The sequence below is a fragment of the Podarcis cretensis genome (assembly GCF_951804945.1).
Source record: "Podarcis cretensis genome assembly, chromosome: 8".
NCBI classification, from domain to species: domain Eukaryota; kingdom Metazoa; phylum Chordata; class Lepidosauria; order Squamata; family Lacertidae; genus Podarcis; species Podarcis cretensis.
In genome coordinates, this window is record NC_137177.1 from 73,875,047 (window position 1) to 73,892,078 (window position 17,032).

At 45.7% G+C, this 17,032-nt stretch overlaps 2 protein-coding genes across 2 annotated transcripts in view; one reads left to right on the forward strand and one right to left on the reverse strand.

Annotated features, from left to right (window-relative positions):
* LOC307221954 (taste receptor type 1 member 3-like) overlaps window positions 1-17,032 on the reverse strand; it is a 374,179-nt gene that overhangs the window by 103,058 nt on the left and 254,089 nt on the right. The gene's annotated exons all lie outside the window — the stretch shown is intronic.
* On the forward strand, window positions 1,839-12,772 carry ANKRD65 (ankyrin repeat domain 65). The gene is made up of 4 exons (XM_079987117.1): window positions 1,839-2,249; window positions 5,504-5,732; window positions 9,934-10,483; window positions 12,264-12,772. The coding sequence occupies exons 1-4, from the start codon at window positions 2,243-2,245 to the stop codon at window positions 12,729-12,731; spliced, it is 1,254 nt and encodes a 417-aa protein (XP_079843243.1). The 5' UTR covers window positions 1,839-2,242; the 3' UTR covers window positions 12,732-12,772.

Genomic DNA, 17,032 nt, shown 5'->3' on the forward strand with positions numbered 1-17,032 from the left:
CCCAAAAAGGTAACCTCTGGCATTCTGAGTACCAGTGCTCAGTTATTGCTGCTCTTGTTGTTGCCAACTTACCAGCAATCAGATGGAACAAGTTGCTTGTTTTGTCGATTGCCTCAATTCCCATCTGCCCGACATTCTCCCCCAGTGGGATGAATATAGCAGCTTCAAGAGAGTCATTAAGACCAGGGAAATGGCTTGACGCCCCCTCCTTCTCAGTGCCCCTGCCCACACCAAAATCAGAAGGCAGAAACAGGTGCGGCGTGAAACTGGATTGCATCCTACACCATTAGCAAGTCAAAGCAGGACCTGCTACTCAGTGTTCCAGTACAGAGCCCATTGACAGGATACTCCATCCCGTTCCGCCTCTGTCCAGGTTTTCCAAAGAATCCACCAGCCTTCCACAGATGACGCTATAATTAATCCCTCTTTCTTCTGAACCAGTGAAGGATGGTCCATTAGGGCAAACAGGGCACTGCCCCACCAATCTTAGTCTGCCCACCCAGCCCCCTGCCAGCCTGCTTACTTACAGCTAGACTAGGGGTAGCCCTGCAGATCCACAGTGTGTTTAAAGCACATCCAATGCACATTTCAAGCATCTCTCTCTCTCTCTCTCTCTCTCTCTCATATACACACAGAAAGAGAGACATGAATCCTGGGAACGGTAGTTCACTTACAGTGCTGGGAAATGCAGCACTGCGAGGGGGGAACTCACGGAAGCCTCATGTAGAATGCATTGCAGTAATCCGATCTGGAAGTTAGCAGAGAATGGAGTACAGTGGCCAAGACATCTCTGCTCGAAAAGCAGAGGCACCTCTAGTGACCGTGCTGATTCTGGGAGGAGCATCCCCAAGCTGCTCACCTGCGCTTTCCCGGGGAAGCAACACTGTCCAGGGCAGGCCATCTCCCCACCTCCTGGGCACGAGAACTCAGTATACATAACACCTCTGTCTTTTCAGGATTCGGTTACAGTCAGGAACGTAAGAAGAGCCCATTCAAAATCAATTACTGCCTTTGATCACAGAGGTAGAGCATAGTCATCATGATTATTAGTCTTCGTTAGCCCAGCCCTCCATGAATCTGTCCAGTTCTCTTTTATAGCCGTATAGCTTGGTGGCTTCCACTGCCTCCTGTGGAAGCGAGTTCCGTAGTTTAACTGGGCGCTACATGAAGAAGTGGAACGCAGGTGACGCTGTGGTCTAAACCACTGAGCCTCTTGGGCCTGCCGATCAGAAGCTCGGCTGTTTGAATCCCCGCGTCGGGGTGAGCTCCTGTTATCTGTCCCAGCTCCTGCCAACCTAGCAGATCGAAAGCATGCTAGTGCAAGTAGATAAATAGGTACCACTGTGGCGGGAAGGTAAACGGTGTTTCTGTGCACTCTGGTTTTCATCACGGTGTTCTATTGCACCAGAAGCAATTTAGTCATGCTGGCCTCATGACCCGGAAACTGTCTGTGTACAAACGCTGGCTCCCTCAGCCTGAAAGCAAGATGAGCGGCGCAGCCCCATAGTCGCCTTTGACTGGACTTAACCATCCAGGGGTCCTTTTACCTTTACCTGAAGAAGTACCTTCTTTTAACTGTCCTGAACAGTCCAATATCCCGCTACACTGGATGTTCACACAGTTATGAGGAGAAGGATTTTTTTTTAAAAAAAAAATGGGCCTCCATGTGAAAAAGGTCCCCCCCCCCCCCCGTCTACAGTTTCAGAACTTCGACTTGGAAGAGCTCACAAATGTGCCCTAGGCAGGGAGCCAAGAAGTCTGTCAGGCCAATATCCTATTAACCATTAGCGGTCAGGCACCCCTCCCTCTTCTTAGAATCCATTTAGTCATTAAATAAACAGCTCTTGGTACACTCCAGAATGCACGGATCGTAACAAAACAAGGAGGCGAAGGGAGCTGGCTGGCTGGCTCTGCTTCTGAACGGGCTGGGTATTAATGGGGGGCAAAGGCTTTCGGGGTTAAAATATGGTCTGGTCGCCGGTTTCCTTTCCATAGGAATGGTCGATTTGTGTGTTCAATCGAAGCTTTGCTTGCGCAAACAAACCTGAGAGTTGCTGCTCCGAGGATCCTCCAAGAAGCAGGAGAGACGACCTTGGGGCATGAGGACAGCCGTGTGTTGGGGAGCTAACAGCCGTGCGCGCCTCCTCGCACTCAGAACCCACGGGATAAGGGAACCGCCCACGTTTTGTTCAGGAGCAACCTCAGAATAAATAAAAGAGCGCCAGTCGGCTGTGGAAGAGAAATGACTGGTAAGAAAAATATATTTCTCTCTCGCTCTCTCCATTAAGTGATAAATGTTCTCAAAAGGGAGGTTCAGTTCCTCCACTCTTGGCTGCTATGTGCAGAAACATGATACCCCCCCCCCACTCACTTTCTAGATCCAGTATGATGCCCTGGGATATCAGAAGGTCACATGCTAGGCATGGGGCGGGGCCAAAGGCAGAAGTGGGTAGAGCAATGGATGTAAATTTTGCCCATCTACAAGAGGCTAATACTGTGATAGTAATTTTGAGGTCTTAGCTATATGGTAATGTTCGTAAGTGTACCAACCAAGCACGTACATAGATCAGTACAGGAAGACCGACCTGAAACCATTTTGATTCCCAAACTGACCAAATGTTTTCCCTGCAAGGAGGGAGGGGGGTCAGGGAGCCTTCCCGTTGCCTCAGGAATTGACTAATCAGCATTTTAATGGGTGACAGACTATCAGGAAATCAGATAACCTGGTAGACAGGAAAAACAACATTCAAATTTCTGTTTTAGACCGCCTTTTCTGTGATGTAGATATGATGTATCTGGGGGGTGGTCTTAGGTTACACCCCTTCTGTGATGTATGTATGATGTTTCTGGGGGTAGTCTTGATCTACAGGGTGGCAATTTCAAAAGTCTATATAAGGCCTTGCGCGCCATTGTTCTGGGTTCCTCCTCCTCCTGCATGTGAGGGGCGCACCCTGTTACAACAGATCAATAAAGATCAAGCTTACTAGCTGCTTTGCTTCTTAATATTCTCTGCTTGGCCTCTGTTATTTTCTCCTACCCATAGGGAACCTACGTAAGGACTCTAGATGGGCTCTTGGATACCCCATAAGGGGAAAAGGGCAGATTTTGTTTACAGTAATACCTGCACTCACTCACTCACCACCGCTCTCTGTCCCGCAGACAAGCAAGAATAACTATCAGAGCTCAAGGACACATCCTAGCTAGGAGGATGCAAAGCAGGGGCAGGGAGGGGTGTGGCCTTGGGAAAGGGCTGTGGCTTGAGGAGTGTTCCAGGGGCCAGAAAAAGAATCCTGGAGGGTCACCCTCCTGTATTAGGGCTACCAATTCAGCCAGAGACTAAGCTACACAGGGGGAGTTGTTGCAGGACCCCCCCCCCATCATTCAGTTTGTACAAACACGACACACACACACACACACGACATACGTGGCGTTTCTGTTATAAATTCATAGTAAATCAACCATACATCGGATTTACACCGGTTCACTTTTATTTTACACCATGAAGGAAGGACTATCAAAAGGGGATGGTTTGATACAGGACGGCCCTTAACCATACCAGCACATATACAGGAGCCCTACCCAGTTGGCATGACAACCTTGATGGTCCCAGACAGAAGACCATCAAGGTCACAAAGGACTTGCATATAGGAGTGGATTCAACATGGACTGGAACAAAGGACAATGATCAGATCTTCCCTCTGGGGGCAGGAAACTGCCAACTCCCCTTTGTCTCCTGGAAGTGACTCATGGGGAGGGGGAAAGGAACCACCAGCCAGGTGACAAGACACTCAGGTTACCTCCACAACTCCTCCCTCAACCCCTCCTTTCTGTGATGTGTCAATGATGTAGTCATGATGTAGTTCTAGGGGTGTAGTTTAGTAACTAATAAAAGTTTGGGGGCTCTTTTGTTTGGGGATTCCATTTTGTTTATACATTTCACCGATTTTACAATCATTTTGACACTTCAAAATCTGACTTCCTTCCCCCTCTTTCTGCGGTTCCTTAAATTTATTTTTAATATCTTCTTAATTTTCTCATTTATTCATGCACTCTAAATATATACTCTTATAAAACTGCAGGTTATTGCAATAATCCTGCCAATGTTCTTATCTGTTTACAATTTATCTGTAACTATTCAATAAACCATTTCCATTCTTTTATAAAAAGTTTGTTATTATTTCTTATTCTTCCGGTAAGTTTCGCCATTTCTGCATATTCCATAAGTTTTTGTATCCATTCTTCCTTTGCTGGGACTTCTGCTTCTTTCCATTTTTGGCCGAACAACATTCTTGCCGCTGTAGTCGCATACATGAATAAGTTTATATACAGTTTAGGTCTATCCCTATAATTCCCAAAAGAAAAGCTTCTGGCGTTTTATTTTTACCAAAGTTGTTTTAAACATCCTTTTCAATTCATTATATATCATATCCCAATAAGCTTTAACCTTCCTACAACATATGATAAAAAGAACCTTCTTTCTCTTTACATTTCCAACACTTACTTGATTTATATTGACACGTTTTTGCCAATTTACTTGGTGTTAGATCCCATCGATACATCATTTTCATATACAGTCATAAAGGTAAAGGTAAAGGGACCCCTGAGCATTAGGTCCAGTCATGGCCGACTCTGGGGTTGCAGTGCTCATCTCGCTTTATTGGCCGAGGGAGCCGGCATACAGCTTCCAGGTCATGGCGAACCAGAGCAGTGCACGGAAACACCATTTACCTTCCTGCCGGAGCGGTACCTATTTACAGTGGTGCCTTGGGTTAAGTACTTAATTTGTTCTTAACCTGAAACTGTTCGTAACCTGAAGCACCACTTTAGCTAATGGGGCCTCCTGCTGCCGCCGCACCGCCAGAGCAAGATTTCTGTTGTCATCTTGAAGCAAAGTTCTTAACCCGAGGTACTATTTCTGGGTTAGTGGAGTCTGTAACCTGAAGCGTATGTAACCTGAAGCGTATGTAACCTGAGGTACCTATTTATCTACTTGCACTTTGACGCGCTTTTGAACTGCTAGGTTGGCAGGAGCAGGGACCGAGCAACAGGAGCTCACCGTGTCACGGGGATTCGAACCGCCAACCTTCTGATCGGCAAGCCCTAGGCTCTGTGGTTTACCCACAGCGCCACCCGCGTCCATACCTCGGGTTAAATATGCTTCAGGTTGAGCGTTTTCAAATTACGCTCCGCAGCGACCCGGAAGTAACGGGACACGTTACTTCATGCGCAGGCGCTCAAAATGATGTCACGCGCATGCGCGGAAGCAGCAAATCGCGACCTGCGCACGCGCAGACAGGGGGTGCGTTCGCTTCTGGTTGCGAACGGGGCTCCCGAACGGATCCTATTCACATCCAGCGGTACAACTGTAATTTGCTCTTAAACTGTAACACGCTGTAAATTTTATATCCATATTCCACAATCATGCCCATGTCTATATTATGGCCAATATGTATTGTCAAGATTGAGAGCATCTTAACGGGTTTCTTGTCCTTCCTCCCGAGAGGCACCAGAGTCGAGGCCGAGGCAGCAAGGAAATGGATGGTGCTGAGCGAGGAGGAGGATGCTGAGGAGGGTACCCTGACTGGGGAGCACAGCCACGAATTTATCCCCGAGAATCACCTGATCCCGACTGCTGTGCAACCGAGCTGGAAGGAGCTGCACCGGGCGGCCCGGAATGGACACACACACCTGGTCAAGCAGCTGTTGAAGCAAGGGGCGGACACAGAGAGCAGGTGAGGTGAGAGGGGAGGGCCCTCTGCTGCCCCTTCTGGTGTCCTGGAGGAAGTGCAAGCACTGGGCCTGCGGTAGCGCTGCCTATGAGTCAGCAACGTTATTAGTTAAGAACAGGAAGGTCCAACTTCCATACCCTCTGACATTTCTCTGATGAAAATAGGGACATCCTATAGTATTATATCTATCTATATCTATATCTATATCTATATCTATATCTATATCTATATCTATATCTATATCTATATCTATATCTATATCTATATCTATATCTATCTATATTATTTATATTTATAGTCTGTGCTTTTTTCTAAAAAATGTTTAGGGGTACTCTCATTTTGTTTTTTTGTTTTTTTAATAATATTTATTCAAAAAATTTTAAAGATTACAAAGAAAACATGCAAAGAACAAAAAACAAAAAGAAATACACAATACAACACAAAAACGAAAAAATACAAAGAAAAAATAGTTATTAAAAAGAAAAATGAAAAAAAACAACAATTTAAATCCTTTAAATAACCACTTCCCTTTTACTTATTTTCTTGACCTCCCCACACCTCCCATTTCTGTATTCAAATTCAGATTTTTATTTCAGCAAGTCCTTTCAACCTTATTTTTTAACTTAATAATTTTTTTCAATATGTTATTATTTTACTTTCTCTCTTTCATCTATTTCCTCAATTCATTTTTGCTTAATCTTCTATTCTAATCATTTTCTCTATATATCCTTCCAACCTTATTTTAATTTAATTTAATTTATTTTAAAAACCACTTTTACTTTATCCAATCTTAACTTTCATCCATACTTATGCTTCAATACTTATTCTTAAACCATTTCTCTAAGGTCGACCAAAATTCCCTTCCACGATTTCCCCAATTTTCATACAGATAACAATACAAAAAGAAAAATAAATTGTAATTATTTATCCTTTGAATTCCCAATTTCTATTCTACCCACCCCCTTCCCGGTTTCGGTCCCCAACATATGTCCATCAGTCTCAATATAAAGTCAGCCTGGAGATCTTAAGTCTGAGGCTCTTAAATCTCTCTCACTTCCTCTCTGCCGGTCTTTTTGATAGTCTTTAATATTAAAAACCAAATCTCGGAGAAGCTCCAGCCCAACAGGATCCACTTTTCTTCCATCCAAGCCTTCATACTTAAAAACTAAGCCTATGGGGTATTCCAGATCTTGTTTCATACTCCTTTCAAATCCAAATGTCCCCAAAGCTCCATCTTCCACCTTAATCAAATTTGTAATCCTTAGGTCTTCAGATCTCCACATAAGGAGATCTCTCCACTTTTCACTCTCCAATTCAGGCCGGACTTTCCACATCAGATTTTTGTTTTCCTTTGTTGCCATCACGTCGGGCCTCAAATTACCGTTCTCCTTTAACATCTGCCAACCTTTCGATCGGCAAGCCCTAGGCGCTGAGGCTTTAACCCACAGCGCCACCTGCGTCCCATGAGTTTGGGGTAGCCCAATGCAAAAATCCTGAGGATCCATGTGGATCCGTGCTTTGTAACCACGTTTTAAGTGGGGAGGGAAGGAAAAGCACTCAAGGGACAAGGAGAAGGAGAAGGAGCTTTTCGGCGAGCTGAGCGGGGAGGAGGGAGGGAAAGAGCACTGTTGCTTTAAAGGTATACTTAAGGTACTTGCCCTGTGCCTGGGTTTTTTTCCATTTAACAGTTTGCAGCCTTTTCCTTCTGCTCCTTGTTTTGAGGCAGAATAGATTTGAGCAAGTGAGGAGGACTTGGATTGCAGGGGATTCACCATTAGCTGTGTAAAAGTGCTCCTCCTTGTAGCCTGAGTGATAAGCAGCCACCAGCAGGGGAGTTTTAGTTCTTTAATGTTCCTTTCAGCACAAATCCAAAAGTCCAGTTAATTTGTATCAGCCCTTCCTTTTTCCAAAGCAGGTTGTAACAGAATGTAACAAAATATAACCAGCAGAAGCAACAGAAACAAAGTCCTCTTTTTACGTCTTGACAGCTAACTTGACAGCTGTCAATATATTCTTTACCTCATCACCAGGCTCTCACAAAACACTCCCAGGTCCGGGGGGGGTGGCACTTTAGCTCCCAAATTTGGTTCTTTTTCTGCAGGTTCCCCTGCTTCCAATATAATTCTTATAATGCCAAACCGTGAAATTAAGATCTTTTGCAAGAAAAGAAAAAAGGAAGAGTTCTCCTCGACCTTAGTTAACAGGTCCTTTGCTTTAAGTTGTTTACAGAGAGGGAAGGCGGACTTCCTGTTTAAACCTTCCCCGATCGTACCGAATTTTAAAAATTTTCTTTAAAGTTCCAATTTCCGTACTACTCACGGGTTGTTGCTTTAGGGTCCAATTGTTCACAGAAAGAAGTCAGCGCTCTCCGACAAATGGCCATGCGGCTTCACTCCGCGGGAGAAGCAATCGACTCTCAGCACCGCGCCCCTCACCCCGTCCCGTTCCGGAGCCTTTAAAAAGGCTCCTTCGCGGTTTGGGGGGGCGCTTATGGTGCCCGCCGAGTCCCATGCTCACAGGCTTCACCCGCCTGTGATTTTTTAGGGTCCCCACTTCGCCGGAGCAGTAAGACCCGATCCCACGGAGCCGATCCCTCCGGAGCTCAGAGGGAGTCCGTCATTTGTCGTTGGCGCTAACCCGGAAGTTGGGGGTACTCTCATTTTGACTCAAGAAAATCACCACTTTATAGTTCAAATCGGGAAAAATGAATACAGTAAATGGACAAAAGTACAAAGTGTCCCCTCCAGAAAAAAGCACTGAATATTTATATTATTTATATTTATATCCCGTTCATCTGACTGGGTTTTCCCAGCCACTGTTGGCGGCTTCCAACATATATAAAAATGTGATTAAACATGAAGCATTTAAAAACATTTTAAAACTTCCCTTGGCTCGGGGGGGGGGTCTCATAACCCCATACTCTCCAACATCTCTCCAATGAAAATAGGGACTTCCAAAGGGGAAAAAATGAGACATTCCAGGATCAAATCAGAAACCAGGACAACTGGCTGTAAATCCAGGAAAATAGGGATACTTGGAGGATCTGAACTTCTCATACCAAGGAGGCCGCAACAGTAATTCGACATGAAACCTGCAGGCTGCAGGCTGCGTTGTTGCATGGGAGGGGGAGAGTAAGACCCTAATTCACCAGCACCACCCAAAAAAAAAACCCCTTCATGCAGCCTTCCCAAAATTGGCTAAGTGAGGAACTGGCTTTGGGAAGGAAGCAGAAGGCTCTGGCAGGGTCCCAGAGCCCTCCTACCTCCTTCCCAAAGCTGAGAAAGCACTAACCAGGCTTTGGGAATGAGGCAGGAGGACTCAAGGACTCTGTCAGATCCCTTAGGCCTCCTTTCCAAAGCCCAGTGCCTCACTTACCCAGCTTTGGGAAGGCAGTGCAAGGGCTGCAGGGGGAGCGTCAAATGATTGACACCAGGCAGGCTCCCTCACCTGCTTAAAAACATCTTAGCTTAGGAAAACCTATTCACATAGAATGTGGGTGAGTGTTTTAACCCGGTTTGAAAGCTTAACGTTAGTGTCAATTAATTTTTGAATGTTCTAAATACAGTCAAACCTTGGTTTCTGAACGCTTCCGTTATCGTACATTTCAGCTCCCGAACACCCCAAACCCAGAAGTAAGTGTTCCCGTTTTTGAACGTTTTTTGGAAGGCAAACATCCAACGCGGCTTCCGCTTGAGTGCAAGAAGCTCTTGCAGCCAATCGGAAGCCGTGCCTCGGTTGTCGAACATTTCAGAAGCCGAATAGGCTTCCGGAACGGATTACTGTATTTTTTGCTCTATAAGACTCACTCCCCCCCCCCCAAAAAAAGTAAGGGGAAATGTGTGTGCGTCTTATGGGGCGAATGCAGGCTGCGCAGCTATCCCAGAAGCCAGAACAGCAAGAGGGATTGCTCCTTTCACTGCGCAGCGGTCCCTCTTGCTGTTCTGGCTTCTGAGATTCAGAATATTTTTTTTCTTGTTTTCCTCCTCCAAAACCTAGGTGTGTCTTGTGGTCTGGTGCATCTTATAGAGCGAAAAATACGGTACGTTTGACAACGGAGGTTTGACTATAGTTGTTTTCAGTGTTTTCAACAGTTTGTTTCATTCTCCTTGCAAACTGCGTCGAGGCTGCTGTTCCGTTCCGTTTCACAACCAAGCAGTATATAAATCTTACAAAACAAATAAGTAACGGGAAACCACCCTTTCAGAGATGAGAATGGCTGGACGCCTTTACACGCCGCCTCCTTGAACGGTAGTGCCGCGTTGGTGAAGTTTCTCATCCAGCGTGGAGCGTTGGCCAATGCCAGCGACGCTTCCGGCTACATGCCTCTCCACTGCACCGCTTGGAGTGGCCACAGCCAAGTGGCGGAGCTCCTCCTGCGCCGAGGTGCAGCAGTGGAGGCGCCGACCAAAGGAGGCCTCACCCCGCTCCATTTCGCAGCTGCCAACGGGCACACCCTGGTGGTACAGCTCCTCTTGCAGAACGGAACGGACCCGGCCGGCCTCGATCGTCACCAATGGTCGGCCCTGCATTGGGCAACGGCCAACAACCGGTTGCACATTGTGGACCTGCTGGTATCGCAGGGCGTCAGCCCGGATTTAGGAAGCGGAGGGAGTGTCGCACCACTGCATGTAGCAGCCGAGAGCAGAAGAACGGAAGCTCTGAAGTTCTTGCTTGCCAAAGGCGCCAGCGTGAATGCTCAGGACGGCCTAGGGAGAACGCCACTCTCCATTGCTGCTAACAACGGCCATCATGAGGTTAGATTATTTGTTTGTTTGTTGTCTTTATACAGCCACGGGTGGGAGCCTGTGGTGTTCTCCAGATGTTAGCCAATGAGTTCTTATTGCTTTTCAAAGATTTTAGCAAATTAATCCAAATTTAATACAGATTTTAAAGTTGACTTGCTACGCTGCTTCCATGATGTTTCTCTTCCCTCCCTTACTTGCTGTTCAATGTTACCTACTTCCTCTAATTCCATTGCAATACTTAAAATATTTTAACATTTTATCATTCATTTTCCCCTTCTTCATTACATATTCTTCAGTACATATTTCAATTTCTGCTTAGACTTTTATATAACTACAGTGGTACCTTGGTACTCGAATGGCTTGGCTCCTGAACAAATCGGCTCCTGAACGCCACAAACCCAGAAGTGAGTGTTCCGGTTTGCGAACGCTTTTCGGAAGCTGAACGTTCAACATGGCTTTTGCGGCTTCCGATTGAGTGCAGGAAGCTCCTGCAGCCAATCGGAAGCCACACCTTGGTTTTCAAACCATTTCAGGAGTCAAATGGAGTCCCGGATTAAGTTCAAGAACCAAGGTACCACTGTATTACATGTCAAGTAGAGTTATTCTTCACTTTGTCAGCCCACAAAAATAATGGGTTATAAATCAATATTCCACAAATATTGGAATATGCCCTCCAGATGTTAATGGACTACAACTCCCATGATCCCTGGTTACATTGGCTGAGGCTGATGAGAGCTAGAGTTTGTCCCCTTCTAAGGCTGTAAAATCTTTGAAGGGGACATGGCGGTGAGGAAGCATGGCTATCAGGGAAGGATCCTGCACTTCGGTTTTGCCACTACAGTATGGTGGAAAAGTCATAAGCTTGCATTTCGCTAATCTAGGCTTTGGGGGAGATTTTTTTTTTTTTTAAGCCAAACATGTATTGAGTACATACTCATACTCAATCAGAAAGAACATTCTTTTTCTTCATCAAAGAAGCTAAAACTTAAATTTGCTTATTGATTGTTTTTTCAGAAAAAGAAATAACAACTAAACTTTAATTTTAAAAAATACAAACTTAAAAAATGAAACACAAAACACCAAATTTTTATTTTTATTTTGTCTGGACTTCACAAAGATACAGCCAATGTTCACGATCTAACCAGATAATGAGCTCACCCCAACTGACCAAAGCAGATCAAGGTTTCTTCATCTTCCTGTCCTAGAGAATGAGCAAAAAGGTGATGAGAAGATTTTAAAAGAGGGAAAGGATTTGCTGAAATAGATAATAGACCTAGAATACAAAAAAGGGAGGTGTGAGGAGGTCAAGGAAATAAGCTAATGAAAGAATGGTAATGAGGAGATCTGATGCATTTTCTTTTTTGCGTTTTTGTTTCTGTTTAATGGGTTTTATTTCTCTGTTTTATTTTATATTGTGGTGTGTTGTTTTGTTTTTGTTTAATGTGGTATGTTTATTTTTTCTTTTTGTAATTGTTGAAACTTTAATAAATATTTTTTTAAAAAAAAAGAAGAGAAGAGACAGATGCAGGCAGGAGAAAAAGGCTGGAATGGACCTGCAGCTTCTACTTGAGCTGCTTCCAGAGAGAGATGTAGGCAGAATCTACAAGTCCATTCCAGCCTTTTTCTTCTGCCTGCGTCTCTCTGTGTCTGCTTCCCTCCCCCTTAGTCTCTCCCCTATCGTGCAGGCCAGTTATGGCAGCTCAGGACTCCTCGAAACTTATGGATAAAGTGGTGTCCGGGGCTTACGTGAGCGTCTCATTGTTTGCTGTATTTTCCTCTTTTTCACTAGATGGTGAAGCTTCTGCTCCAGAGTCAAGCAGCTGTGAACCTGACTGACCGCTACGGCTGCACTGCCCTCCACAAAGCTGCGACTGAGGGTCACCTGCCAGTTGTCTCCTCCCTGGTCAGGGAAGGTGCTGCGAGCATCAATGGGAGGGACCACCTCAACCTGACTCCACTTCACCGGGCTGCCAGCCGCGGCCACGTCGCCATTGTCAGCTTCCTCCTGGACGAGGGGGCAGACGTCAACGCCACTGGCTGGCTGGGTAAAACCCCCTTGCACCTGGCTGCAGAGAAAGGGCACTTTGCTTTGATGGAACTCTTGTTGGCAAAGGGGGCAAGCCTTTTCCAGAGGACTCAGTGGAAGGAGACAGCACAGGAGCTGATCTCAGAGAGGACAAGTCCTGGAGGCATCCCTATCCCTGAGGACCCTGGGCCACCTCAGTCTCCCCCCTCCTGTAACTCTATAGCCTCCTGACTCAGCCCGGTCTGATCACATATTAAATGCTTGCCTTTTTAGTATTGTTATTTATGGTTTGATGTACAGTGGTTCAGTTGCAACATCGGTGCGGTACTGGTGGGTGGGTGTATGAGAGCCAGTCGGGTATAGCAGTTAAAATGTAATGATAATAATAATTTATTATTTATACCCCACCCATCTGGTTGGGTTTTCCCAGCCACTCTGGGCAGCTCCCAACAGAATATTAAAAACACGATCAAACATTAAAAAATTCCTTAAACAGGGCTGCCTTCGGGTGCCCTCTAAAAGTCAGATAGTTGTTTATTTCTTTGACATCTGATGGGAGGGCATTCCACAGGGCAGGCGCCACTACCAAGAAGGCCCTCTGCCTGGTTCCCTGTAACCTCACTTCTCGCAATGAGGGAAGCGCCACAAGGCCCTCGAAGCTGGACCTCAGTGTCTGGGCTGAACAATGGGGGTGGAGATGCTCCTTCAGGTATTGGGAATCTGGGAGACTAGGGTTCAAATCCCCCCAAGGTAAGGTTACCAGACGTCCCCGTTTCCTGGGGACAGTCCCTGGATTTACAAATCAGTCCTCTAACAAAATCCATCTATTTAGTAGGAAATCAAAAAGTGTCCCCGGATTCATTGAAAAAAAATCTGGTAACTTTACCCCAAGGGCATGAAACTCACTGGGTGACCTTGGGCCAGTCATCAGTCCATCAACCTAACCCACCTCACAGGGTTGTTATGATGATAACAGCCCTTCAGATGTTTTTGGCCTACAACTCCCATGATCCCTAGCTAGCAGGACCAGTGGTCAGGGATGATGGGAATTGTAGTCTCAAAACATCTGGAGTTTGAGGAAGCCTGTAATAAATAAAGAAATGTAAGGGAGAGGCAATAGCTTTGTGTAGTCCCAGGCAATCTCTGGAGGTGGAGCACAGCACACCTGCCCCCAAGTCTCTTTTGCTGGCCATTGAGTCCCTCCCAAGACCAAGCCCTCTCTCCTCAAGCCACACCCCTCACCAACCACACCCACTTTTCTCAGGCTACACACATCAGTAGCCCTGGTGATTGTTTTGCCAGGTTGGGCAAAAGATAGGGCTCTAGGAAAGACCCCCAACAGAAATCCTGGCGAGCTGCTGCCACTCAGTGTGGACCCTGTGGTCTGACTCAGTATATGGCAGTTTCCTATGGAGATGTGTTAAATTCTCTAACTGGTTTTTGTGCTGATTATGATGATAGCAAAGGGATTCCCTGGTGGAGTTTGGGGAAGAGAATGAATTCACTTGGCATTTAAAGGGGAACCTACCAAATTCACAAGGGACGCGGGTGGTGCTGTGGGTTAAACCACAGAGCCTAGGAATTGCCAATCAGAAGGTCAGCGGTTCAAATCCCCGTGACGGAGTGAGCTCTTGTTGCTCGGTCCCTGCTCCTGCCAACCTAGCAGTTCGAAGGCATGTCAAAGTGCAACTAGATAAATAGGTACTGCTCCGGCGGGAAGGTAAACAGCATTTCCGTGGACTGCTCTGGTTCGCCAGAAGCAGCTTAGTCATGCTGGCCACATGACCCGGAAGCTGTACGCCGGCTCCCTCGGCCAATAAAGTGAGATGAGCGCCGCAAACCCCATAGTCGCCCATGACTGGACCTAATGGTCAGGGGTCCCTTTACCTTTACCTTTACCTTACCAAATTCAGTTTCCGGAACAATGCGCAGACCAAACCGCAGGCATCCTTCAGAATTTGCACTTCTCTGAATTTTGCCATGCAGTTCTCCAACCAAGCAATGTTTACAAAAACACAGACATTACGGGAGAGGATGCATTTTTTTAAAAAAAATGAATAAAATGTGTTAGCGAAGTCAGCATACACAGATGTGTAAGGGGAAATTTAGCAAAACTGTGTTTATTGGGAGAAATTAGCATGAAAATGCTATCGGATTTCCACGAGGATTTTTAAAATAAGTAGCAAAATAAGTAACAAATAAGTAGCAAATTGCTGCATGAATGTGGAAGACTGAATTTAAGGTTGGGGAGATGAGAAGTGGAGGGTGGAAATGGACAGATTGGTTATATATGAACGATGTTTGATAACTCAGTCAGTACAGCACTGTAGTTTACTCCTCCGTCCATTTTTGAGCTAATTGGATAATGTTGGGTTTCTGGCGAAACAGTGACTCCCATGGGTTAGGGCGCTGAGGGCTCATTTTATGGCCTACCGTGCCATAATTTTTTTAAAAAATGCATCCTCTCCCGTAATGTTTTTATAATGTTGTACTGTTTTAGTGTTGTTAGCCGCCCTGAGCCCGGCTTCGGCTGGGGAGGGTGGGATATAAATAAAATTTATTATTATTATTATTATTATTATTATTATTATTATTACCGTGAAATGTGGGGTTAGCACCGCCAAACAGTGCAGAGGCCGAATTGCAGGTGTTTGGCACGTTTTCGACTGAATCAGAAATTTTGTCACTGTCAGAATTTTGGCGAAAACATGACTGCCACAGGTGCCTATGTCCTTCCTCTTCTAAAAGCATAAGCTTTTCACGGAAGGTAAGAAGATGAGTGGCTACTAGCCATGATGGCTACCATAATCTGAGGAAAAATGGGTGTGTAAGTGGCAAAATCCCCAACAAGACACACTTCGGACTACATTACGTCAGACAGTCCTTTCAGTGGAGCTGCTCTGACAAACGCTGGCTTGCAACCCTTGCGGTGCATTCCTATGTCTACTCAGAAGTAAGCCTTGTGAGACTTGTTCCCAGGTAAGTGGGGCTAGGGCTATGCCCAAAATTAATCCTGCCCAGAGTAGACATTAATTGAAATTAATGTCAGGACCATTGATTTAAATGGGTACAGATAATAATTTTATTAGTTTTCTTTTTAGATATTATTATTTTTATTTCAATACTGTTGAAATAAAATTATATTTTATTATATTTATTTCAATACTGTTTTCCGAGTGGGACTGGAGCTGCATACAATCTTTGCCTCGATGACCTGGAAGCAGTCCTTAGTCTTTAAGATGCCCCAACAACTTCATTTCATGCATTTAAAGCACATCCTGGGAACTGTAGTTTCTATGGGTGCTGGGAACTGTAGCTCTGGGAGGGGTAAACTACAGTTCCCAGGACTGAGGTAGGGCAACGCATAGCATTACGAGACGCTTGACTCCCTAAATACAGTGGTGCCTCGGGTTAAGTACTTAATTCGTTCCGGTGGTCTGTTCTTAACCTGAAACTGTTCTTAACATGAAGCACCACTTTAGCTAATGGGGCCTCCTGCTGCCACCGGAGCACGATTTCTGTTCTCATCCTGAAGCAAAGTTCTTAACCCGAGGTAATATTTCTGGGTTAGCGGAGTCTGGGAATCGCAAGTGGGGAGAGCACAGGAGCACTCAGGCCCCACTTTTGGTCTTCTCAGAGGACCATCCAGTTGACCACTATGAGAAAGAGATGCTAGACTAGATGCCTTGCAAGTGGACAGAGGGAATATTTTCTCCCTCTCTCATAACACTAGAATTTGTGAATATACAAAGAAGCTAAATGTTGGTAAATTCAGGATGGACACTATACACACACACAGACAGTGGTACCTCGGGTTAAGTACTTAATTTAGTCTGGAGGTCCATTCTTAACCTGAAACTGTTCTTAACCTGAAGCACCACTTTAACTAATGGGGCCTCCCGCTGCCGCCGGAGCACGATTTCTGTTCTCATCCTGAAGCAAAGTTCTTAACCCGAGGTAATATTTCTGGGTTAGCGGAATCTGTAACCTGAAGCATATGTAACCCAAGGTACCACTGTACCATACATTTAGCACACAGTACTTCCCCCAGCAGAAGAATCCTAGAAATTGTAGGGTGCTGGGAACTGTAGCTCTGGGAGAGGTAAACTACAGTTCCCAGGACTGAGGTGGGAGAAAGCATAGTATTACAAGACTCTTGGCTGCCTAAAACACAATACATTTAGAACACGTTCCTTTCCCTGACAACAAAACCCGCAGAAAACAGCAGCTTCAGCGAGCTACAGTTCCCAGCACCGTTAACAAAACTACCGTTCCTATATTTGGGGGGCGCTCTTTGGTGCTCCAAAGGTAGGGTGCGCCTTGTTTTTATTCTTCTGATTTCGATGGAGACCCGCGCGATACCCCTCACCCCATAATAAAAGGTAAAAGGTAAAGGTACCCCTGCCCGTACGGGCCAGTCTTGACAGACTCTGGGGTTGTGCGCCCATCTCACTTAAGAGGCCAGGGGCCAGCGCTGTCCGGAGACACTTCCGGGTCACGTGGCCAGCGTGACATCGCTGCTCTGGCCAGAG